This window comes from Alexandromys fortis, unplaced genomic scaffold, assembly GCF_014885135.2.
Source record: "Alexandromys fortis isolate MF-2015 unplaced genomic scaffold, M_Fortis_MF-2015_v1.1 scaffold_153, whole genome shotgun sequence".
Taxonomy (NCBI): domain Eukaryota; kingdom Metazoa; phylum Chordata; class Mammalia; order Rodentia; family Cricetidae; genus Alexandromys; species Alexandromys fortis.
The window spans coordinates 2,927,999-2,953,002 of record NW_026068032.1 but is presented as its reverse complement, the minus strand read 5'-3'; the positions used below and the strand labels follow the sequence as shown (position 1 = coordinate 2,953,002).

The window sequence follows — 25,004 nt, the reverse complement described above, 5'->3', positions numbered from 1 at the left end:
ATACAGGCAATCATTCATACATGTAATTTTTAAAATTTCTTTTACAATTAAAAAAATCATACTTTAGTGGGGGAAACCAGACTACATATTCTTTGATTGATCCATAAATGTCACCAATGAGGAACAGGTGGGGTTTGCCCACTTCAAGAGATAATGCCCTGAAAAGGATTCAATACCATTTAGCTAAATATATAAATATAAATACCACTTTAGTGCAGCTAAAAATGCATACTCTGAATTCAACCATGCAGAAACATCAAGCAAGCTCAAATGGAGGGGCATTCTGTAAATAACTAGGTTACTCTTAAAACGTCAGGGGCAGGCACAGAAAGGACTGAGGAAGTTATACGCACACACCCAGATGGAAAGGGCTTTGCAGCTACATTCGGTCTGTGCAGACTGAAAGAACTTAAAAGGCAAGACGAGGCTATAGCACATGGAAATGTGATACTGAACTTGATCCTATATGGAAGAAAATTCTATACAGGGCAGACAATTGATCAAATGATCCAGATAGTAGAGTAATGTGTCGATAACAAACTTCCCATTTCATAATTATACAAAATGTCTTTGCTCCTAGGGGATACATATTTCAACTATAATTGGAAGGAAGGGACATACACAGCGTTTCAGATGAAGAAAATAAGTCTACTGAGAAGCACAAATGAAGAGCTAAAATGTGGCAGAAGGCTATTTTGGGAATCTGAGTAGAGAGTATATGTGAATACCTCATTTTATTTTTTGCAAATTTTCTGTTCAATATTTATTTAAAAAGAAACAAAAGTGTGTGCATGTGAGCGCAGTGCCCGCAGAGGAGAAGAGGGCAGCGGATTCCCCTGGAGCGGGAGTTCCAGGTGGATATGAGCTGCCTGATGGGTAATGGGCACCAAGTCCACGCCCTTGACCGGAACAGCAAGAGCTGTGAACCACTAAGCTACCTCCCAACCCCTCAAGATGAGAAGCTTTGAGAAGTAACAGTACAATTTTCCAATGGAGAAAGAAATCAGTTGGAGTCCCACCACGTGGGGCTACTGTAACTGTCCCTGTCTCTGCCCCTCTTTATGTCTCTGTGAAAAGAAAAAGAAACAGAAAACTGGACACTAGCGACTGACTTCCCTGACATAACTGGCCATTTATTTTCCCAGGGGTCTTAGAGTGCCTGGAATATAGGACTTCCCTGTGGGTGTGGGTGTGGTACCCAGAAGGGAACTAACTATAGAGAGGATGTTGGGAAGGGGGTTAGGATGATGGACACCTTAAAGCATAATGTCAACAGCAGCGCAAGCGTCAGGTGATCTCACAGTTATTGCTAGTGTCTGGGTGACCCTTCAGAAACACGCCCTGCCTTGGTCATGCAGACTATTCCCACAGAATGGGACCGTTTGAGGAGATACAGCCCATCAAGGTGTGGAAGGCGTGGCAGCCAGAACAGAAAGCAGTTGGTCACATTGCCTCCACAGCCAGGAAACAGAAGGAGGTAAATACTGGCGCTCAGCTCACTTCCCGCCCCCTTTTATTCCATTTAGGTTGCGGTCCCTTGGATGGTGCCACCTGCATTTGTGATGGGTCTTTCCCTCGAGTCTTTTCCTCTGCAACACTCCCACAGGCACACCCAGAGGTGCGCTCAGTCTCCTCAGTGTGGTTGACACTGTAGATCCATCTCAGAGAGACCCAGAGTGAGGCAGCTCCTTGACCAAGAGCAAGTAGGGGACAAGTCAACACTCTTGGTAACTGGGCAGGGCACTGCCAGGACCTTCCTCCACAGGGAGAGAGGAGAGGACTCCACCCCACACACAACTGGAGGCAGAGCATGACCATCACCTAATTTTGCATCCAAGTTCAAAGCTCCTAACACTGCTGCGCACCTCCACCACTCAGGAAGCATGACACAGAGACTGTCAAGACTCAGCTCCCCTCATATTCATACAGTGACTCGGACATCTTTAGCTAACAGTGTAGAGCATTTCTGGCCTTGGTAGACCATGGCATTCTGAAATAAGACGCAACCCAACCAGCCAAGGTCAGCCAACTGTCCTGCCCCACGCCCCCACTCACTCTCAATGTTACCACGCTTCTGTTTTCCTCTCTCCACATAACTGAATGTTCTGGCAGTCAGCTGTCCAGGGTGAGACTCACGCAGACAAACTGAAAGTAAAAAATAGCACTTGCATTTCCCAGGGAACAAAATTCTCAGCTTTGTCAAAACCCCAAGAAAAGCTCATCATAGAAGTTACTGAGATGCTAACTTATCCTTTAAGACAATCTTCTAAAACAGTACTTTGTTATTTATGCTATATAATCATCACAAGACCGTGAGCTACTTAACTCAAAATGTCCCTTTAGGACTTATAAGAGAATTATCTGATATCATATCTAGTAGTAAGAATGGACCTGAGAATTATAAAATACTACACCAGCTTCTGTCTACAATCTGGTCAGAACAGGCCCTTTATCTGTAAACAAGCTTTTACCCATGACTTTAAAAAATACATCACAACACCTGGTGAGTGCTCACTGTTCTGAGAGGTCTCGACACTTGGTGTGTCCTGGGAATTCCCTTTAGTTCCCACCAGGCCCTCCCAGCCTCCCTAAGAAGTTAGTCGCCTCCTGATTAGCCTTGTGAGCCTCATGACTAATCTGTAATCCAGTTAGCTTTTGTCTGTAACAGCATGGTAGCAATTTAAACCCTGGATCATAAGAGTTGCCTGAGGAATTTGTTAAAATAGGGACTTTGTAGGTTCAAGACTTTAGGAGGCAGAGCTAAATAAATGTGTAACCAAATGCGTCTATCTGCAGTTCTGTTGATAGCTAGTTCCAGCACAAACCAACCGCATTTCCGACAACCAACAACGGTTCATGGCCATAGAACACCAGCATAAGAGTGATATTTGGAGCTTTGAGACGGTTCCGGTAGTAAATCATCTGTCACACCACATGCCTGATAACCTGGATGAGGGGTGCACACTTGTAACCCAGCACTCCTTCATCAAGATGGGTAACGGAGGCAGGGGAGTGGCCAGAGGCTTGCTGGCCAAATACCGGCTAGCTTTCAGTACACACAGCTCCAGAAGCCTAGAGAAATACTGCATCGACAAGGTGGAAGAGAAACAACTCCCAGAGTCACCCTCTGCCCTTCACATGCTCACACATGCACACAAGTACACACACATGCACACACACACACACTCACACATACAAACACACGCACACACACAAATATACTTACTCATACACTCATATACACATACACACACTTGCATATATACACACACATGCACACACACTCACATACACATGCACACATACACACATGCACACACACTCACATATTACACACACACACAAATATACTTACTCTCATATACTCATATACACATACACACACTTGCATACACACACACACACACACACTCACACAAAAAATGCCCAATTGTTGGAATTTTCCAAGACTGTGTGCATATTGTCAATCCATGCAAGTAGAAACAGACTGGACTTTGCAGCAGGGACCCATATGTACATACGTGCATTCATACATACGTACATACATGTCCATGTGAATGGTGACAACACAGATGCAAAGAACAGTAACTCAGTTTGGGGAATTTGTATGATCTCGTGATTGCTGCAGCGTGAAATCAAAAATCTACAAGTTATCCCAAAGATACAGACCAAGCATGGCAGTACACATCTGTGATCCCTGTGCAGGAGGCGCAGAGGCAGGAGGAGTGTCGCAAGTTTGACACCAACCTGCTCTACCAGGGCTGCACAGTGAGATCTTGTTTCAAAATACAACATCAAACAGATAACGTCAAACAAACGCACCAGAGAAGCGATTTCCAGCTTGAATTGAATTTCTTTCCTCCAGGATGATTGCCTCTTCTCTGTCGTCAAACCGCCCGTGGCTCAGTTCAGGTGTAGGGACGGCCCCCACTGCACAGCCCTCTCTGCCCGTTCCTCTTCATCTACCATACAACCAAACACCATGGCGTCCGTTCCACCATGCTCACCTCCCCATCACTGCCTTTCCACACCCGAATGGGTCATTTGCTTCTTGAGACAGGGTCCCAGGCTGGCCTCTGACTTTGTATGAAGTTGAGAGTGAGTCTCATCTTCTGGTTCTCCTGTCCCACCTCCCAAGAGCTAGGATTATAGACACACACCACCACACGTGGTTTTAGGACTAAAGCCAGGGCTTTACCAACTGAGCCAATCCCCCGTCCTTTAACCAACCCACTCCAGTTACAATTCTACCAGACTTGCACAGCTCAGTTAAAACTACTTCTCATGTTAAAAACAAAGCAGTTCCACATTACCTGTGATTAGGGATAAAATATCTAACTTTCCCTACCTCACTTAAAAGTCTTTTGATTGTAAACAACAGAACTAGATCTGGCTGGTTTAAGCAGAAAAATAAAACGGACTTGCACGTGCATGCACACACACGCATACACTCACTCCAAACATCTCAATTCTTTGCATAAATTTTCTTAAAATTCTCAGAGACATCTGACATAATACACTGGCACCTCATGTGTGTGTGTGTGGATGTGTGTGTATGTATGTGTGTGTGAGTGTATATGTGTGTGCGCATGCCTAAGCATGTCTGTATGCAAGCATGTATGTATGTGTTCATGATTACGCTCATGAGTGTGCATGCCTCGCAGAAAGGCAGGGGCAGTGTCGGAGGGCCTTAGTATCCGTCTTTGCTAAGAAAAGATGGATCTTTCAAAGGTTGTCAGGGGAAAGATGAACACTGAGAAAATCAAGATATGCCCGCTACGGCCCTGGAGCCCCAGCCCACAGAGCCGGTAGATCCTGTGTTGATCACTTTCTGTGATCTGAATATTATATAATAACAAAATCCATTAAAAACACTGAATGGCATCTTTTGAAAATAAGCTAACCACTATAACATAAGAACATGTAAAATTTATTAGAGAGGAAGAGGGCCGGCATCAGTAACTTCTGGGTCTTTAGGATGGTAACAAGTCCTCCGCTTCCAGATTCAGGAAAGGCGCCATCATCTCCCGGAGCTCCCACATGGTGCGGCGCCCCAGCACACTGGGCAGCACCCTTTCGAAGAGAAACGTGGCGTCCACGAACAGTATGTAACACGACAGACCAGTGATGGTGACCACGTAGACCATGACGAAGAGCTTCAGTGCCTGCTTCCTACAGCAAAGAAGACACGTGCGTTCAGACGCACTGAAGGTGCGGACCCATTCCCTCAGCTCCACCCTGGGGTGGGGATGGGGGTATCTCTGTCCTATGACCACAGTCTGTAAAAGGAGGAAGCCGCGCATGCGCCCACACGACCTCGTTTGGTCGCTCTCGATCTTTGCGTTAATGTGCCCTTTCTGGATACAGTTGGAGCCACATTCGTCTGTTTGATAGTATAGGATCGCTGGTTTTGATTGCCTTTTAAAGATGTATTAATTTTCTATCAGCTGCAGTATTTATTTTCAATGGTGCATGGTCACCAAGCACATGACATCATATGCAGTGGCATATAAAATTATACTATACACTGCACACTAGAGTGGGTATAAAACAGCTTCTTACTGTGTTCACTGTGTCCTGATTTGCATTCCTCTAATGGACAATACCACTGTATATGTCTTCATGTGGTCGCCGACCAACTGTGCACCTTCTCTGGCCAACTGTCTAAGCCCTTTACCTGTTTTAAAATCTGGGCTGTATTTTTTCCTGGCATTATAAAAGTTCTTTATATGTCATGGATACTAAATTCTTAATTCTCATAATTCTGGAAAAGTTATACATACATATACAAATCTATATGTAGATGTATGATGTGGGATTCCCCTCTGTATGCTGTGAATACTATTGGTTAATAAAGAAAACTGCTTTGGACCCATAGCAGGGAAGAAGAGAGTTAAGCAGGGAAAACTAAACTGAATGCTGGGAGAAAGAAGACGGAGTTAGAGAGAAGCCATGTAGCCCCACTGGAGACAGACATCAGAACTTTACCTGGTAAGCCACAGCTTCGTGGCGATACACAGATTAATGGAGATGGGTTAAATCAATATGTAAGATTTAGCCGATAAGAAGCTAGAGCTAATATGCCAAGCAGTGACTTAATTAATACAGTTTTTGTGTGGCTATTTTGGGTCTGAGGTGCCAGGTGGCCGGGAAACAAACAAGTGACCTTCTACAATGAATTGGCATGCCAATGTGGTCAACCAAATCCACGTAAAACCTGAGAAAGCATAAAAAGTAATTCTAGACACAAAAGAAAACAGAGTTAATAATTTGATTAGATGGGCTCTGTTTGATAGAAGCAAGCTGAGGCATGAGTATTTTAAGAGAAGGTTTCCTGACTCAACGGTAGCAAAACAAAAAAACTATGTAGTTTCAAAATGGCAGCTTCCTAGTTCACCAGAACGAGCGGCTCTGACTCTTTCAGGTGGTTCAGCATTTAAATGGGGTTTGTCAGCAGAGTGCTACAACTCGCTTAATGGCAACACAGACCTGCAGCGACCCGACCCTGGATCTGGGGTGGAGAGAACGGCTCTCAGGGGCAGTGAACAGACCTCCTCCAACATGTTGACTGGGTAGAGCCACAAGGCCAAGCATCCCTAGTCACAGTAACGTGGCTTAGCTTTTTAAGAGGCACTTCTGGTCAGAAAAGGATTACAGATATGCAATAAAGGCAGATTCAGATGAAAAAGACCTCTAACTGAGACATGCTGTGTTTAAGAAATGTATGTAGGTTTGGGAGAGAGAGAAAAAAGTATAGAGTTATAAAAGAAAGTAAACGGTTTAAAAAAAATAAAACAAAACTTTTTAAAGGGACAGAGTACAGACAGTCATAGGTTAAAGGAGTAAAGTTAATAAAATAAATATAAAACTTGTAAAAAAAATTAATACAACAAAGAAATATAAGCCATGTAAAGATGGAAGATACACAGAGAATCTGGATTATGTATATTACTGTATTTTCTTTGAATTTTTTGACTGTTAAATAGCTACATAACGAGAGGCATTTCACTGTATGTTCAACCAACATAAAGGTATCTTGATTCCAAAATTTGAGTCTAAGGATATGTTGCTTGGAAAAGAGGCTCTTCTTTTGTTTCCACAGAAGATAAGAACCTGTGGATTAATTCCAGACTAATATGGTTTGATGAACCAAACCCCCTGAAACATTACCATGAACACCTCCAAAAATACTTCACCCAACAAAAAACAGGAAGCAGTTTGGAGAGAAATACGCCCAAATTCCTAAATATTGTATATGAGTGTTTTTTTTTTTTACATTTAAAGAAGAGTATTCTATAGAGATTTGCATTGGTATGGATCTTGGTTTATTGATACAAACTTAAGGTGAATTCTGTTATATGTATATTTCTGCTCTTGTTTAAGGTATTGTGTTTGTGTAGATCATTTAAAAATGCAATGTGTAATTAAGAAATACAGTTAATAGACAGTCATCTATAATAGTCAAGCTTGTAGTCATGTTAGTTAGGTTTTCTAGATGTACAGAGATGTATTTCAATTAGATAGGTATTCTTTTATCTTTCAAAGACTACAGAATATGGCATTTAAAATGTTTTAAGAAATTAAGATTTTTCATGACAATGAACACATCTGCTCCTGGCAGCATCAATTACTTCAAGAGGAAGATGGGTATTGAAGAGGCTCCTCATGGAGTTTGTGAGACATTTGGGCAAGAACTGTTTTTGCCTGGACTGCTTGATGTCATGCTGTATAAACTGGACATACAGGACCCACAGAGAGATGACTGCTGAACTTTCCTAAAGGTGAGACAGTCCTTCAGGGTTCCTGTTTCATGAAAGGGTATGCCAGATGTTCTGCAGGACACAAAGGAAAGTGACTGACAATAGAGGCGGAACCAGGTTTCTTTACAACAGCGCTGCATTTTATCTGTCTACACACACCAGCGGCTTCGGTGGTGACTTTTCCCCTTCCGGCCCCCAATCACAGCCTTCACGGCTACGGCTGAGGGCTTCACTGACATTCCTCTCTGGTTGCCTTCCATAGCCAAAAAAGTGACTGGACAACCCAGGGTTGGTCCTCCCACGCTAGCACTGCACAAGCTGTGTGGTGGATTCAATTTGGGGCCCAGGGTCCCTTGGATTTTTCTTTCTCCTTTTTTTTTTTTCTTTTCTTTTGGAGCACTTATAGGTGACTGCTCGGAGTTACCTCTAGCCTCTGGCTTCTGAGTTGCCTGAACCAGAGCCAGTGAGGCTTTAATACCCCACCTGTAGAAAAGAGACGTCTTCCTGTAGGCTTTGCGGTGTGTTGCCGCCATTTCACACCCAGCCTATACAGAGAGGACGCTCTTCTATAGGCCCTGTGGTGTTTTCGCTAGTTTTCATGTTTCAGCTATGGTATAAACCCTCAAACTATCAGTCACCCGCCTGTAAATGCTATGCTGGTGTCCCACCGGTTCTGCTTTTCCTCAAACTGTCCCTGTCACCACTACTGCTGCCAACAAGATCAGTCGGATCCAGGAGGAGCTGTTTTCAACTCCAGCCTTTGCCCCCTGCCGTGACTTGTGGTGCAGCAGCTCAGGAACAGGACGGACGGATCGCGCCTCTAGGTTTCTTTTGTTAAAACTCCCATGGCTCAAAAAAATAGTGGCTTTTTCATTCAACATGTGACTGTCGCCATTTTAACTGGGGTCAGGTGACCTCACCGCCATCTTAACTGATGACCAGGTCAGGTGACCAAGTCCTGCCATCTTTACTGAGGTATTCCTTTCCTGGTTCCCCAGTGCAGACTCTGTTGCATGTGTGCTTTGTGCAGTGGGGTGCCTATGGTAGGGCCCACCAAAGCATCCACTTCACCCAATTCCTGCTCACTCTGTGTGTGTGTATACATACATGGAATTTAAATGCACCTATGTTTATTGTTAAATGTTATAATTGTATGCTCATTGTATCTCGTCCCAGACTACAAAGCAATAAGTCTCATGTTTTAAATTGTTATGTACTTTTGGGTCTCTTACAAAAATACTTTATATTTAATCCAACCCTGCTTTACCTGTTAAGTTGAGAGCCAGTATAGTCAAGCTCGGACCCAGTTCTCCAGGCAGATTCTGTACTATAGTTACACCTGATAAACAGCCCTCAGATGCACTGAGATCTGGAGCAGCTGAGGGCTGTTTATCAGGTGTAACTAACTTTGTCCTCTGTTCCGCCAATCTTTTAAACAGGTGTAAGAGACACCAGACATTTCCATACCACAAACACCGGACAGGAGCAAAGAGACCAGCTACCCCAGGATGTGACCAGCACCCAGCTTTCTCAAGTTCCTCCCACAAGACTACGCCCACAAATAAGCAGGAAGCAGTCTTGAGAATCTGTCATGCCAATTCCTTTAACCTGTTGTGCCTAACCTCCCGAGATGGGAATGTAATGGTCTGTCCTCTCCCTTTAAGAGACAAGCCCCTCCCACTTTCTCCCCTGTCCACTGAGGCAAGCAGATCTTCCTTCAGCTTCCGGCCTGAGTCCTTTCCCTTTCCATCTCTCTCCTGAAGAGGCAGCTTCTGGCTCTCTCCCTTCTCCCCACTTCTCCCCCTTTCCCCTTCATAACCCACTAAATAAATACCCACTTTCTCTGCCTCTGTCTCTCACCTGCCACAACTGCAGGTCCTTGTGGGACTGGGGCTGCCCTGCCGCTCAGGGATCTGCAGCATTTTTACTTTGACCATAATAGGTATCACACACATCTATACCCTCCAGAGAGGGCACCCACAACAGACCATGTCCAGCTTGGTGAACGAGTGAGTTTTTTGGGGTTACTTACAGGAATATGGGTGAGGGGTTACCTACAGGAGCAGAAATGACTCAAGCCAGCTGCATCAGCCATGCCCACCCCAGCACCCAGCACAGGGGACAGCACAATCTTACAGGCAGCACAGTAGGCTGGAGAGTAAGCTTTCTAGGTGCCTCCATTGTTCCAAACCTCTTGCTAGCTCCTGGCTGGTTTCTGCCTCCTCCAGGCAACTGTTCTGGTCTGAGTCTTTCTTGCAGTGCAACTTCCTTCCATCTGAGGCTTGCGGGCTGGGGGTGGGGAGATATCTCTGAGTTTTTATTGTTTACCCTGGCAAGAAGGGGCCTGGTGAATCTCGTCAGTTTCAGGGACTTCCTGAAGCTATTTTGAGTTGTTCACCTTCTTCCAGAAGAAGCTTCCTGCAGGATGGAATGTTTCCTTCTTGGAGGAAACTGTTACACCATTCCTCAGTGTGGATATTCCAGGCTAGGTGACCCTGAGCTTGAGGGACATTCTCCTGTTTCTCCTCCCATCTTTCTGTGGGAATTCTGGTTGCAGATGCATGCCACTGGAACTGGCATGTTCTGTGGGTTCTGAGGATCAAAAGTCATGTCCTCACGCTTCAGTGGCAAGCGCTTCTACCCTCCCGTCTCTCTGGCCCCGATTCTTGACAGTTTTCCCACCTGTTGACTCTGGAGGAGAATGTTTTCTGAGGTCATCACCATTTTCGCTGGCATCACTCCTTATTTGGCACTTCCTGAGTGTGGTCTATGTCCCAGAATGATAAAGACAAGATCCTGGTTTCATAGTTCACAGAGTATTAAGAAGACACAGAACTGAAAACAATTGACTGCAGTATGATGTTGGAGCCGTGACCCAAAGATGTGCAAGGTACAGGGACAGAGGCTGTCACAACCAGACAACAGATGACTCAGAACTGAAAGGACACTGGCCCACTCAAGCATGTGGCTCTGGCAGGCCTCGCCCTTTTCCCCATTCCTTCTGCCTTGCTAAAAACCACTAGCTTATATTCCTAAAGCTAACCGCCAAGGTCTATTCCCTTGTTTGGCCACTTCCTCCTTCTGAGGCTGACTGCCAAAGTCCAGCGATCAAAAGCCCCCTTTGGTTCACCTAACGAACATGCCCAATTAAAACTAAACACCTCGTGCTAACCTAGGGTTTCCCGTTTGCCTTTATAAACTGCCATTTGCCTGTGTATCACATTTGTCTCCCCTCTATCCAGAGGCAGTCCTTTGTTCCTCAGGGACAAATAAACACCCCTGCTTGCTCTCCCTTGTCCTTTCCCCTCTTCTCCCTCATCCTCTGTCTCCTGTACCACTGCATCCTTGCTCATTCTAACACAGACCTCCCCTTTTCGCCTCTTACAAACAACCCCTGCACGGTCATTTGCTACTATTTTTCTGGCTGAGACAGAAAGCAGCCACTTTAACTTTTCTTCCCTGCTTAATAAAGGATCTCTCTGTGAAAACGGGTGTTTGGGTGTGGTTTGTGCCTAATCTGGGGTCTGGGAGGAAGCCCCCACTGTGCAGGGGTCTCCTTCAAACACAACAACTGGAAACGGCTCCAGAAAGCAGGTTGCTGAGATCTCTGAGTCGGTGGCTGGAAATGAAGGACGGGAGGTCATTTCTTGAAGAAAGGACTATTTCTCCAAGACGTTGTGTTGGCTCTATAAGAGAAGATTCGACATTTTCCACGAGTATGCCTCCAGTATTGCATAAGGAAGAGGCTCCCCGGCATACACCCAGAGAACGCCATCTCCTGCCCCAGGACTACCTGCATATGCATGTTTGTTGTTAGGCTAGTTACAGTCGCAAGGAAACGGAGCCAACCTAGATGTCCATCGACAGATAAATGGGAAATGAAAGCATGGCGCATATATACACTATAAATACATATATACACTGTGGAATACTGTTCAGCTGTCAAGAAAAGAGAAACCACAAACTTTGCAGGAAAGTGGATGAACTGAGAATATATGCTGTTACCACGGTCAAGCAATCTTACAAAGAAAGGAAGTGTTTTCTCTCTTCTGCAGATCCCAGCCTGCAATGTTTATATGTGAACATCAGCAAGTGTGGGGGACTGTGCAGCATCCAGAAAGGACCCTAGAGAAGGGTGGTGCTGGGTGGAAGGAAGGACAAATGGCAGGAAGACATGACTTGAGAGAAGCCACCAAGTTCATGTCTTTTCTGGTTTCGACTCGGTCATAGTGTTTTTCTTTTTTCTTTTTTTGTGGTAAGTGAATAAAAATGTAGTTGATGTGATGTGTAAAACCCTAAGCCCCCCAGCTTCAGAGCCCACAGCCTCAGAGGGCCCTCCCAACTGCACAGGAACTCACAGAGACAAAGATCTGAGACTGGGTAGTGTTTGTTTGAATGGCTACCTTAATCTGGCTGTGTGAAAGTGTTGTCTGTGAATCCTTATCAATACAATGATTTTAGTTTTTTAAAGGAAGATGAGGAGGAGTGATCTTGTCAAGCAAACCAATGCTGTCCAATCTGCTTCGTAAGTAGTTTCCTTTGGTGGAGGTGGTAACCAAATGTGAATTCCATTCTTTAACATGTAGACAGAGGAGCTGGAGACATGGCTCAGTGGACCTAGGTTCAGTCCCCAGCACCCACGGGATGGTTTGCAACATCGGTAACTCCAGTCCTAGGGATCCAGGACAATTCTGACCTTCCTAGGTGCCAGGCATGTGTATGGTGTACACACACACATGCAAGCAAACACCCAAACACACAAAATAAAGCAAATAAACCAAAAACCTTTTAATTTTTAAAAAAGAACATAGATGTACTGGGATGTTTCTCAGTGTTAGAACACTTGCCTAGCATATGTGAGCTCCTAAGTTCCGTTCCCTGCGCTGCACACATCTAAAAAGATTTGGAAAGGTATGGTGTACAGGTAAAACATAAGTATTACATATAGACAGGGTTATCTAAAGTAATCAAAAAGCTATCTATGCCTATATACTTTTCTTTTCTTTTTTTTTTCTTTTTGGTTTTTCAAGACAGGGTTACTCTGTGTTAACAGTTCTGGCTGTCCTGGAACTCGCTCTGTAGACCAGGCGGGCCTCAAACTCGCAGAGATCTTCCTGCCTCTGCCTCAAGAGTGCTGGGATTAAAGGTGTGTGCCGCCACTGCCTGGCTTGCCTATATACTTCTTAATACAGTGGATGTATAGCTAAAACAAGGAAAATTCTATGACTTCAATTAACACACAAAATTTACAAAAGAAATTATTATTCAACACTTGAAGATATGCAGTGGACCTTAGAATAGTTCATATGTTGAGAAGCTAGACACACGCTCACACACGCACACATGCACATGCAAGTACTCAAACATGCAGGCACACACACGTGCACCTGGTCTCGTTATATCGACCAGTCTGGCCTGGAGCTCAGAGGTCTACCTGCCTCTGCCCCGAAGTGCTGTGATTAACGCACTCCTGATGACGTTGGATAAGCTCGTCCAGCCCACACCAGCCCCTGGTCTTACTCACCACACTGCACTGTAGGGAGAAGAATGTGGCCCTGAAGGGGTCGGAGAAGCCTCGAGAAGCAGGGGCTCTGATTGCTCCGTATCCAAGTCTTCAGAGCTTTGGGAGTCTGTCTCCCTTCTCTGCGTGTGGTATACCTCCAGCTTAGCGTTCAGGATGTTCATTTCCTTATAAAAGCTCTGGGGGGGGGGATTTAAAGAGCAATCAACTATCTTTTCTTAATAAAAGAAAAATCTCATTGTCTCCCAGTCTCATCCAGTTGTCATCCAGCAACAGAGGACGTCTTTCTGTCCGTAACACCCCAGGTGGCCAATGGCAAGGCACACTCAGTGACTCACACGCAGTTGGAGGAGAGAGGGGAAACCCACGTGCTAACTTTTAACTACTGGAATGACACCCCTGTACTGGATCTGTGTATTCAGCCTGGCCATCCATGCCACACCTATGGTGGGTGCCCACCGGGCACTCTGCTAGGACACAGACTAGATAGGAATGTGCAGTTGACTACAGGAGCACATACAAGGCTTGTGAAACAAAACACACGAAAAATGCCCATGTGCATTAGTGCGAGAGGCATGCTCAGGAGTGTGGCTGAGGCTTGGTGGGGTCAGGACTGGGTACCCAGTGTACCCAGTGATGCTGAAGAACCAGCATGCTGAGTAGGAGGGCGGCAGCCCATTTGTCTGTCACACATCCAGGGTGTCAGGGAAGAAACTCAAGGATGAACGCATGTCTCTGCTTGCGAGAGACAGGCAAGGTCTGGGGAAGAGATGTCATTCTTCAGAATGCAGAATGTGTGGACGTGGAGGAAAGCTCCAGATGACTAAGGGACGAGAACCACAGGAGGAGGAGGCAGAGACACCAGAAACCGGCAGGGTTCTTTTGGCCCAAGGCAGAAGCCTGAGGGATGGAAACGAAGACGTGTGACCAGAAACCAGAATAAGGTGTAGTTTAGCCTCCTGGGAAAGAACTGCCAGGTTTAGCCGGAACCCAACTGAGCTGCTTGGATGGGTGGACTCGGGGCATCTCACCTCTATCCGTTCAATTAGTTTCTCCTTTAACTCGCGGGCTTCGTTGCAAGCGTCAACCTAAAACGATATTCACGGGTCTGAGAACACTGGCAAGCGCGTCTTCCTGGTTTAGATAATACAATCTCTAGCTTTGCACCACATACAAAGTGACCGTGCTGAGATATTCGTGTTTGCTCAGTGACACAGCTCCCTTGAGAGTGGATTTCTGGGTCTGAGAATGCAGCGCTGTGGTGGGGCGCTCACCTACCACGTCCAGGACCCTGCACTGGGTACTCAGGTCTGAGGATGCAGTGCAGTGTTGGGGAGCTCGCCTACTACGTCCTGGACCCTGCACTGGGTGCGCAGTGGTGAGGAGCTCGCCTACAACGTCCAGGACCCTGCACTCGGTACTCAGGTCTGAGGGTACATCAGAGTGGTAGGGTGCACGCCTACCATGGCCTGGACCCTGCACTGGGTCCTCAGGTCTGAGGATGCAGCACAGTTGGTGGGGTGCACGCCTACCACGACCTGGACCCTGCACTCGGTACTCAGGTCTGAGGATGCAGGGCAGTGGTGGGGCGCTCGGCCTGCCACGATCTGGACCCTGCATTTGGTACTCAGCACCACGGAAGCAAATGAAAACGGAACGTGAGGCAAACTGCTCACGAGTCAGATTATGAGCTGAGTATTGCAAGAATAGCCAAGACCAACATGGGTGATGTTTCAGTCCTTTGTAAGTATCAGTTCCCAGGATAGTGGTGCTTGCCTTTAATTCCAGCACACACAGACAGAGAGAGAGGCAGGCAAATCTCTGCAAATTCAAGGCCAGCCAGGGCTGATGTGGGATGTCCTTCTGTATTGCTTTTATTGGTTGATGAAGAAAGCTGTTTCAGCCAATGGCTTATCAGAGTAAAGTTAGGCAGGAAATCTGAAGAGAGAGAGAGAGAGAGAGAGAGAGAGAGAGAGAGAGAGAGAGAGGAGTAGGAGAGATGCTATGTAGCTGCCAATGGAGACAGACGCCCCTGCAACCTTCACCTGGAAGCCACAGCCTCGTGGTGATCACAGATGAATAGAAATTGGTTAATTTAAGATGTAAGAGCTAGCTAGAAATATGCCTGAGTCATTGGCCAAACAGTGCTATAATTAATATAGCTTCTGTGTGATTATTCGGGTCTGAGCAGCTGGGAAATGGACAAGCAGTCTCCAGTTACACAGGGCTGTGTATTGAGAGTCTGTTTAAAAAAAAAATAGGCACTGAGAAGTTGGCTTGGTTGAAGCACTTGCCTTGCAAGCATGAGGGTAAAAGCTCAGATGCCTGGAATCCACATGGGAGCTGTGCCAGGCATGGGAGCTGCCTGAGAGGCAGAGACAGGAGCAAACCGGTTAGCTAGACTAGCCAGAACTAGAGCACTCTGGACCAGCGAGAGACCCCGTCTCAAAATAAAATGGAGAGCAACTGAGGAAAATGGCTGATATCAACTTCACGCCTCTTGCACACGCATACACACACACACACACACACACACACTGGCACCAGCACACATACCTGTGTTCACACAGATATATATACACACAGCACACACATACACATCTAAATAAAAGAATAAGTTTATACAACAGCCTCTAGTCAGCCGTTCTTTCTGCTTGTTACACCTTTTATTCCTTGTAAAGATCTAGCATGGAGAGAGGGCTCAGCAGTGAAGGGCACAGGCCCCTGCAGAGGAGCTAGGTTCAGTTCCCAGCACCCTCATGGTGGCTCACAACTGTACCTCCAGTTCCAGAAGATCCAGTGCACTCTTCTGACCTCCGTGGATACTGCATGTATGTGGTACATACGCAGACCGACATGCTAGCAAACAACATCCATTCATGTAATATTAAAAACAAAAACCTTGTACCAATATGGAAGCTGATTAAAGAGTAGGTAGGCTGCTGAGGAGATAAGGGAGTAATTCTGTGACGTAGGTAAACCTTCCTAAGGTATACATGTGAGATCTGGGCTCTGGCTCAGCGGCCGTGGTTGGCAGAGAGAAGCTCTCTCCTGTTGACTTCCTGCATCTCCGGCAGGTTGTCTGGGAGAGACAACACCTACTCTTGATTCTTCGAGGTGCACTGAGAGGAGCAGGCAGAGGCTTTCCGTTCTTACTTTCCTTAATTTTTCTCAGACAGAGTCTCACATATTCCAGGCTGGCCTCCCATTCGCTGTGAAGTCAAGCATGAACTTGAATTCAGATCCTCTTGCCTTCGCCACCCAAGCTGGGATTACAGGTGTGGGCCACCGGGCCTGGTTTATGAGGGGCTGGTGATTGAACCCTGGGCCCAATTTGTGTCAGTCACCAAGCCTCGGTCCTAGTCCCAGAACAGGTTTCTCGAGGCAAACACTCACGCACAGCTCGGTTTCTCGTAGTAGACACTCAGGCACAGCTCGGTTTCTCGTAGTAGACACTCAGGCACAGCTCGGTTTCTCATGGTAAACACTTGCGCACACCTTGGTTTCTCATGGTAAAAATGCACGCACAGCTTGGTTTCTCGTGGTAAACACACACAGCTTGGTTTCTCCCAAAATCCCAACCATCCAAGGAAACAGAACTAATAAGCTCAGACATCAGTCTCAAGCTACAGCAGTAACTGAAAATGACATCTCACCGGCACAGAAAATCATAGGGAAAAGTGACCCGTGAAAAAGCAAGTTCTAGACAGGTGTATCTGATGACAACATTATTCAGTGTGCAAATAAACGTGACGTTTAGAAGAACACAGACACACAAAAGGTGTTTCTAGTGATTGTCTTTGAAGGAGCCAGGTTCTTGTTTTTGGTTTTGTTTGTTTGTTTGAGACAAGGTCTCTTTGCCTAGCCCTGGCTGTCCTGTGACTCACTCTGTAGACCAGGCTGGACAAGAGCTCATAGAGATCTGCCTGCCTTTGCCTCCCCCCGACCCCCAAGTGCTGGGATTACAGGTATGTGCACTACATCCAACTGTGTTTCATTTTCATCTGGCTTAGTTTCCTATTGTTGTAATTGCTAGAATAAGTATGTATTACTCTTGTTAGAAGAAAAAACATTTACACATGTTAGGTGATACTTCTGTGATGTTGATGTGAATGGGAACAGGAGAGCAAAAGTGGATTTTTACATTTTTTTCACTTTTTATCACATTTGCTCATTTGTAGCAGGTGGTACTCGTGCCGCGGAACATGTCTTGGGGTCAGGGGACAATACGTAGCAGCCTCTTCTCTCCTTTCACCATGCGGATTCCAGGGTCAAGCTCAAATCGCGAGGTTTGGCGGCAAGTCGCTCAACCCACTGGGTTCTCTCTGGCCTGAGAGCGATGCTTTTTATCTGGAAGTGTAGGTGAGTCACTTTGTCTATGCAAGCGTGTTTGTATGTCTGCATGTATGTGTCTGTGCATGTGTCTGTGTGTATGCATATGTGTGTCTGTGTATGTATGCATGTGTGTGTCTGTGTGTATGCATGTGTGTATATCTGTGTCTGTGTGTCTATATGTCTGTGTAGGTGTGTGTATCTGTCTCTGTGTTTATATATGTGTGTATCTCTGTGTATGCATGTGTATGTATCTATGTATGTATACATGTATGTGTCTGTGTGTATACATGAATGTGGGTCTGTGTGTATGCATGTGCGTGTTTGTGTGTCTGTTTATGTGTCTATATCTGTGTGTTTATGTCAGTTTGTGTGTGTGTATCTCTGTGTTTGTGTTTATGTGTGTGTGTATGTGTATCTGTGTTGCAGTGTTTATGTGTGTATCTCTGTGTGTATATGCATGTGTGTGCATCTGTGTATATATACACGTGTGTGTATACATGTATGTGTGTCTGTGTCTATGCCTGTGTCTCTGTGTGTGTGCAGCTACACATTGGACCTAGATGGCTGACACGTGTCTCACAGAAGTTCTCCTACCGAGCCACTTCATCTTGGTACCCCAGGATTTTTCCTCTGAAAACGAGCATGTGGCACGGAATCCCCTCTGGAGGCGTACTTCCGAGGACCCTTTCTTTGAGTTTAAAGTCTATGCTCTCAAGGGCGTTCTTCCTCCTCGTTTACAAAGACGTCTCCTACCTGGGCCAGTTTGACGTTCACTTCTTTTAACTGCTTTCTAATTTCTGTGATCTTCTCCTGGAACACAGGGTAGACAGCACACATTAGAAGGAATGACAAACGGAACTGGAGTAAGACAATTAATTCTTAGGAGAAACACATGCATGATCAACAAGGTTCCGATTTCATAGCTATTTTCCCCCTCGTAATACGCTGATTTATAAAAGCCAGCATTGAGTCATGTCAGGAAGATACAATTGGTGGCTCTGGAGAGAGGACCCAGTGGTTAAAACCCAGCTGCTCTTTATCCCTGGCACACATCTGCACAGCGGCTCACACCTGCCTGTAACTGGGGCTCCAGGGGATCTGATGCCCTCTTCGGGCCTCTGTGAGTGCCTGGGACACACATGCAGACACACACACACAAAACTTTGTTAAAAGTTATGATTGACCACACCCTCTGCAAGTGACCCCTCGCTAGGCATTGCGCTGGTCCAACAAGTAGCAGGAGCCCTGGTCATCCTGAGCCGTGGCAACTTCAGCAGTGTGTGGTCACATCTGGGGGTGTATGCTCACCCTCCTTTGGTACCACATTTGCTCATCACCAGCCCCCAAGTCACGTGGTCTATTAAGGGATTGCACTATCAAGTAGGTGAGGTTGGACTCCCCATCCTCTGCCAGGGTCATTTCTTAACTGCCTCCTCCCTTCCCTCTTCCCTCTGCCTGCCTATCTTCCGTCCCCATGGCTTTGCTTTTTTGTTAATAAATGGATTGTGAAGTCTGTGCCCATCTGAGCTGGCATCTTTCAAATAGCCAACTGTGTCTGAGGTCACACATGCTGCTAGGAGAATCAGGAATTTGTTCCTTTTTATTTCAGGTGGTCTTCCCTTGTGCACACAAGATGATGGTTTATCTATCAACTGGTGGGCATCTGACCTGCTTCTGGATCTTACGCTCATATGTGGCGTGTGGCGGGCTTTGCTTTTAGCATGCACACAAAATTGCGTTGCTCCGGCAGAGTTTCATATAAGCGCTTAACATCTTATCCTTTCCTGTTTCCTCAAGCTTCCCCCTTAAAATACAAATCTCCCCAAGTGTGGGGGCTCACGGCTGTAAACACAGCCCTGGGGAGACTGAAGCCGCTGGCTCGCTGAGAGTTCAAGGTCAGCACAAAAGGTCAAGATGAGTGTGGAATATTCTCTTACACTGTGTGAGTAGTATGTCGCTGTGATTGGATTAGTAAAGAAGCTGACTGGCAGATAGCTGGACAGGGTCAGGTTGGGCGGGAGAACCAGACTAAGGGCACTGGGAAGAAGGGCAGAGTCAGAGGAATCTCCAGCCAGACATGACAAGGATACAGGAGGTGCAGTATGAAAAGAGAGATAACACCATGTGGCAGAATGTAGATTAATAGAGATGGGTTAATTTAAAATGTAAGAGTTAGCTAGTAATAAGCCTGAGCTATTGGTCAAGGATTTATAAATATTAAGTCTCTATGCATTTATTTTGGAGCCAGTGGACAGGTAGACTCTGCCTACAGGTTAGTCTACATAATGAGTCCCAGACCAACCCATGTTTAAGAGAAGAGTCTTGTCCCAAAATATAGCTCAGCAGGTAAAAGTATTTGCCACCAACCTGACTTAAATCCCTGGGCCCCACAAGGTAGAAAGAGAAAACCTGGAAAGTTGTTTCTAACCTCCATGTATACATACACACACATGCACACATCCACACATGCACAAACATACAATAAATACAATAAAAATTTAAAAAATAAACATCAATCATAATTTAAAAACCCTTTCTCTGAAAAGAATCTCTGAGAACACAGAGATAAGGAAATAGGATGCTTTGGAGGTTTGAAAATAGCACAAGAACACGTCAGGAAGTTATCAAAGGCCACACAGTCTGCTCTTGATCTCTAAGAACACAGCTAGAAAATTCCATTTCCTAGATGTTTTCTCTGAACTGGCAGGGCTGGGATTCTGAGATTCCAACACACAGGTCTCCTTAAGACCTGTGTTCTCATGAGGGCATCAAGACAGAAGCCTAGGAGGAGAGAAGCCGCGCACAGCCCAGGATTCTGAGCATCAAACAAAAGAAGCCATGTCCTGAGGCTTGGCAGCCTGGCGAGGTTCCTCCTATCACAGAGCCACGTTTTCCCTCTGGCTATGATCTGTTTGGCACCCAAGGAGGGAGGTGGACGCAGAAGTCCGAACCCAGCTTACCTCAATATTTGCTTCCTGATCAGCGTCCTCCAGATGTTCAGACTGGTTTTCCAGGGTTATCACCTCATTTAACAGGCTACAAACAGATGAAGAAATGGACTAAGTCCTGTGGATTGAGAAAACAGTCATCCAACGTGGGAGACATTTCTGATCTTTCCAGAAGCGCTAGTCTACATAGAAGGACACAGTAAAGAGATGCCAACCTCTGCTTCTCGAGAGATGCTCTTAAAGGTGTGGAAAGACAAGGCACAAGCTGGGAAAGAGGGTTGTTTCTCTCGTGCTGGGATTGTACCTGGGGACGTGTGTGGGGGAGGCACTGAGCTAAAGCCACAGTCTGACAGTGGGACAGCAACGTTTGTAAACCCAAATACTGGGTATCTGGGCTTTTGTCCAGAGCCTTCAGTTCAGTAACAAATTGAGTGTGGTGGTGCACACCTAATCCCACTTGGGAGGTGGAGGTTGAAGGATCAGGAATGCCAAGCTAGCTTAGGCTGCATAAGACACAATCTTAAACACAAGGAAAGAAGAAAATAATGAATTTTGTGATGGATCAAGGAATGTCCTCACCGTGCTGGTTTCATAACTATACACATTTGTGAAACTCTCAGGACCTTACATTAAAAACATAATTGCCATGTAATATAATTATATTTCTTAAAAGAGAAAATGCATAGTGTTGGGATCTGGATACCTTTTAATGCTCTGGAGGATAAATGGTCCATCTGGACGGGGTGTGTATGAGCAGATGTTCTGTGGCAGGTCCAGAGGAGAGAGCTAGGAACACAGGACCTTTGTGCTAGGAAAGAGCTGGGAACATGGTAGGGACATTCAGGCTTCAGATACTTGTTTCCAATAGGAGCTTCTGCTTGTCAATCATTGATTATGTGACAGCCTCACAACTGAACACTCACAATAAGTCAGTGATGAGGATAACTATTAGTAATTTTTTATACATGAGGAAAGGCAAGCCCTTAAAAAGGTTGATTACCTCACCCAATAAATGGGCCATCAGGAATTAAACCCAGTCTCTGTAATGCAGGGACAGCTCAGTTAGTGGAGGGCTTACCTGGCTTTCATCAAGACCTGGGTTCAGACCCCAGCATGCTACAGGCTACAGTAGCACATTCCAAGCTGTGGGACAATGCTCTTCTACTCTGTAAAGACTTGTCACTTGCATTGCTTTAATAAAATGCTGATTGGCCAGTAGCCAAGCAGGAAGTATAGGTGGGGGGGCGGGGACCAGAATGGGGGAATTCTGGGAAAAGAAAAGGCTGAGTCTGCAGTCCTCATCCAGACACAGAGGAAGCAAGATTTAACTGCCTCGCCTGTAAAGGTACCAAGCCATGTGGCTGACACAGACAAGAATTATGGGTTAATTTAAGACGTAAAGAGTTAATAAGAAGCCTGAGCTACTAGGCCAACCAGTTTATGATTAACGTAGACCTCTGTGTGTTTCTTTGGGGCTGAACAGCTATGGAACTGGGCAGGAAAGAAACCTCTGTCAACAATTCCATATGAGACAGAGGCAGGAGTATTAGTTCAAAGTTATGCTCAGATACACAAAGAATTTGAGGTTAGCCCGGGCTACTTGAGACCCCACAGGGTACAGGAGAGATAGCTCAGTAGTTAAAGTCCATACTGCTTTTGCAAAAGAACAACTTCATTTCTTGGCATCCACATGGCTGCTTATAGATGCCTATAATTCAGACTCCAGGGGATATGACACTTCTGACCTCCTGGGCACCAGTGCTTGTACTCAACTGCATGTACACACATAGGTAAAAATGATGAAAAATAAGTTGAGAGAGAGAGAACCCACTGGGTGCCTGGGTGCATCCCTTTGGTAAATAACTCAGTTTTAAATAAAAAGTGTGTGGGAGAAACCATTGAGATGGACTCAGAGAGCTCTGGTGTGAGCCTGTGATGTTGACTTCCAACCCTGAGGCTCTGCTTCCTGCCCCAGGCCTCACCGAAGCGCCCACAACATTCTGAGCTCTAGAGCCATGAGGCATCCCGCTGTCTTCCTGCCAGTCCCAGTGCCCAGCATCTACCTCTTCACTGTGCTTTCTGTGCTGTTTATCTTCTGTATGACGCCGTTGATCCTCCCCAGCCAGTCGACGTGGTCCGCGGCGAGCTCTTTCATTTCCACACCCATCTTTGCGTTCCAGCTGCTCAGCTGGAAGACCGAGCTCTCTGGGGTCCTGCAGAAACAGAATCTTCATCACCAGAAGCTAGCGCGTGGGAAACACTTCACGCAGCTCCAAACGCTCTTCCTTGGACTGACAGGTTGATCTGTGTATGTGTTTCCTAGCACCGAAATGGTGGCCATTTATTTATCTGTGTAAACAGGTCTTTAAAAGTCTTGATAAAGCAAATAATCATGCAAACTTATCTATGTGTGTTATTGAGAATCAAACCCAGGACCTCACACAAAGTAAGCAGTCTGCCATGGAGCTACATGCCCAGCCCTTAAGGTTTTATGTGGGGCTGGAGAATTGGCCCAGTTGGTTTCAAGGGCTTGTTGCTCTTGCGTAGAACCAGGGTTTGGTTCCCAGCGCACACGTATGGTGGTTCACAACCATCCATAATTTCAGGATCAGAGGATCCAACAACCTCCTCTGACTCCCTCAGACACACACGCAGTGTACATACACGCAGTGTACACACATGCAGTGTACACACATGCAGTGTACACACACGCAGTGTACACACATGCAGTATACATACACGCAATGTATACACACGCAGTGTACACACATGCAGTGTATATACATGCGTGATGCAGGGAAAGCATTCACATACGGACTTTTGTTTGGTTTTGTGGTTTTTGAGACAGGGTTTCTGTGTGTAGCTTTGGAGCCTGTCCTGGAACTTGCTCTGTAGACTAGGCTAGTCGAGAACTCACAGAGATCTGCCTGCCTCTGCCGTCCTAGTGCTGGGATTAAAGGTGTGCACCACCACCACCTGGCTCATATGTAAACTTTAAAAAAAATACTTTTATGCATTTTTCTCGATGCTAGGGATTGAACCCAGGACCTCACACATGCTAAGAAAGGACTCTACCAGTGAGCTATTGCCCCAGCCCTAAAAATAGATATATTTGAAATCTCCTTGTATGTAATGAATGTTAGATATTGGGTCAGGATAGTGGCAGGGAGGAGAGGTGACAACAGGTGGTGACACTCACGGCCTTAATAACAGCCTTTTAATTATGATTGAATGATTTTCGTATATAAGCAGTTATCTGAGACTTTTGAGATGTGTGTCAAATCTAAGCTCCAAATCCAAGGACACTCAGAAGACCTGACGGCTGTGCCAGCACCTTCAGCCCAGGGCTGGCTGACTCTTCGGTCTTGCTGGTCAGGGTCAGCCAGTCCCCATGCATGTGGACACGGTTCAACAGGCTCTCTCTGAATTCCTTACTAAACTTCACTGTCGTGTCCCCCCCCCGCCCACACACACACACATCGCTCAGCTCTCCCAACTGGGTTGTGTCAAAACTTACAATGCAGGGGAGCTCTTCTCCAAACACTGCGGCAGTGGCCCTTGAGGATCTTCACAGGCAAGCGTGACTTTTTGCTCATCCTGACTGCTCCGTGGGTCCTGGCTGTGCTTAAATTCCTGCTGCGATCCCTCCTGCAGAGATGATAATCGTGAGAGATCCTGGCTCCTGCAGCCCTACCTGACACAGCCTGTCTGAGGCCCCGCCTTCCAGGGGGCGTGGATGAGATGGGGGGCCCGCCTTCCCGGGAGCATGGACGGGATAGCGAGACAAAGGATTTGCAGTACCAGCCTCTCAGAAAAAAATGTTTTCAGGGTGAAACAGTAGAAACACATCCAGTCGTGAACTCCGAAACTTGACTCAAACAACATAGCTCTTCAAAAACTCAACACCAGACAGGCAAGGGTGCACTTCCATAACCCTGCCCTCAGAAGGCTGGGAGACTACCAGGAGTACTAGGCCTGCCTGGCTTACATGGTAAGTCCTGGGCCAACCTAGGCCACATAGTGATTTATAGCCAGCCTGGGCGACATCACAAGAGCCCAGCAAAACAAAACAAACGGTGGTATTTTTTCGATACCACAAAAAGGCAAAGTACAAATGTTTCAGATTAAGACAGCCCACTGGGGGCTGGAGAGATGGCTCAGTGGTTAAGATCATTGCCTGCTCTTCCAAAGGTCCTGAGTTCAATTCTCAGCAACCACATGGTGGCTCACAACCATCTGCAATAAGGTCTGGTGCCCTCTTCTGGCCTTCGGCATACACACAGATAGACTATTGTATAAATAATAAATAAATATTAAAAAAAAAAAAAGACAGTCCACTGAGCTGCGAAAACAGAGTGTGTGGCAGATAGATCTTGTTCCAATGGTAGAGGAGAATACAGCTCCCAGCTCACAACCACCTGAGACTCCAGTTCCAGGGAG

The 25,004-nt window shown here is 46.1% G+C and overlaps 1 protein-coding gene across 1 annotated transcript in view; it reads right to left on the bottom strand.

Moving 5' to 3' along the window:
- Nucleotides 1–4,914: 4,914 nt before the first annotated feature.
- Nucleotides 4,915–25,004, bottom strand: part of Smco2 (single-pass membrane protein with coiled-coil domains 2) — a 27,226-nt gene continuing 7,136 nt past the window's right edge. Inside the window, exons 3-9 of the mRNA XM_050164724.1 lie at nucleotides 24,082–24,212; nucleotides 22,628–22,777; nucleotides 20,577–20,652; nucleotides 18,370–18,426; nucleotides 14,313–14,369; nucleotides 13,285–13,460; nucleotides 4,915–5,172 (exon numbers count right to left, since the gene is read on the bottom strand). Of these exons, the coding sequence (XP_050020681.1) occupies nucleotides 4,974–5,172; nucleotides 13,285–13,460; nucleotides 14,313–14,369; nucleotides 18,370–18,426; nucleotides 20,577–20,652; nucleotides 22,628–22,777; nucleotides 24,082–24,212 (846 nt within the window). The 3' untranslated portion in view covers nucleotides 4,915–4,973. The remainder of the gene's footprint in view (nucleotides 5,173–13,284; nucleotides 13,461–14,312; nucleotides 14,370–18,369; nucleotides 18,427–20,576; nucleotides 20,653–22,627; nucleotides 22,778–24,081; nucleotides 24,213–25,004) is intronic.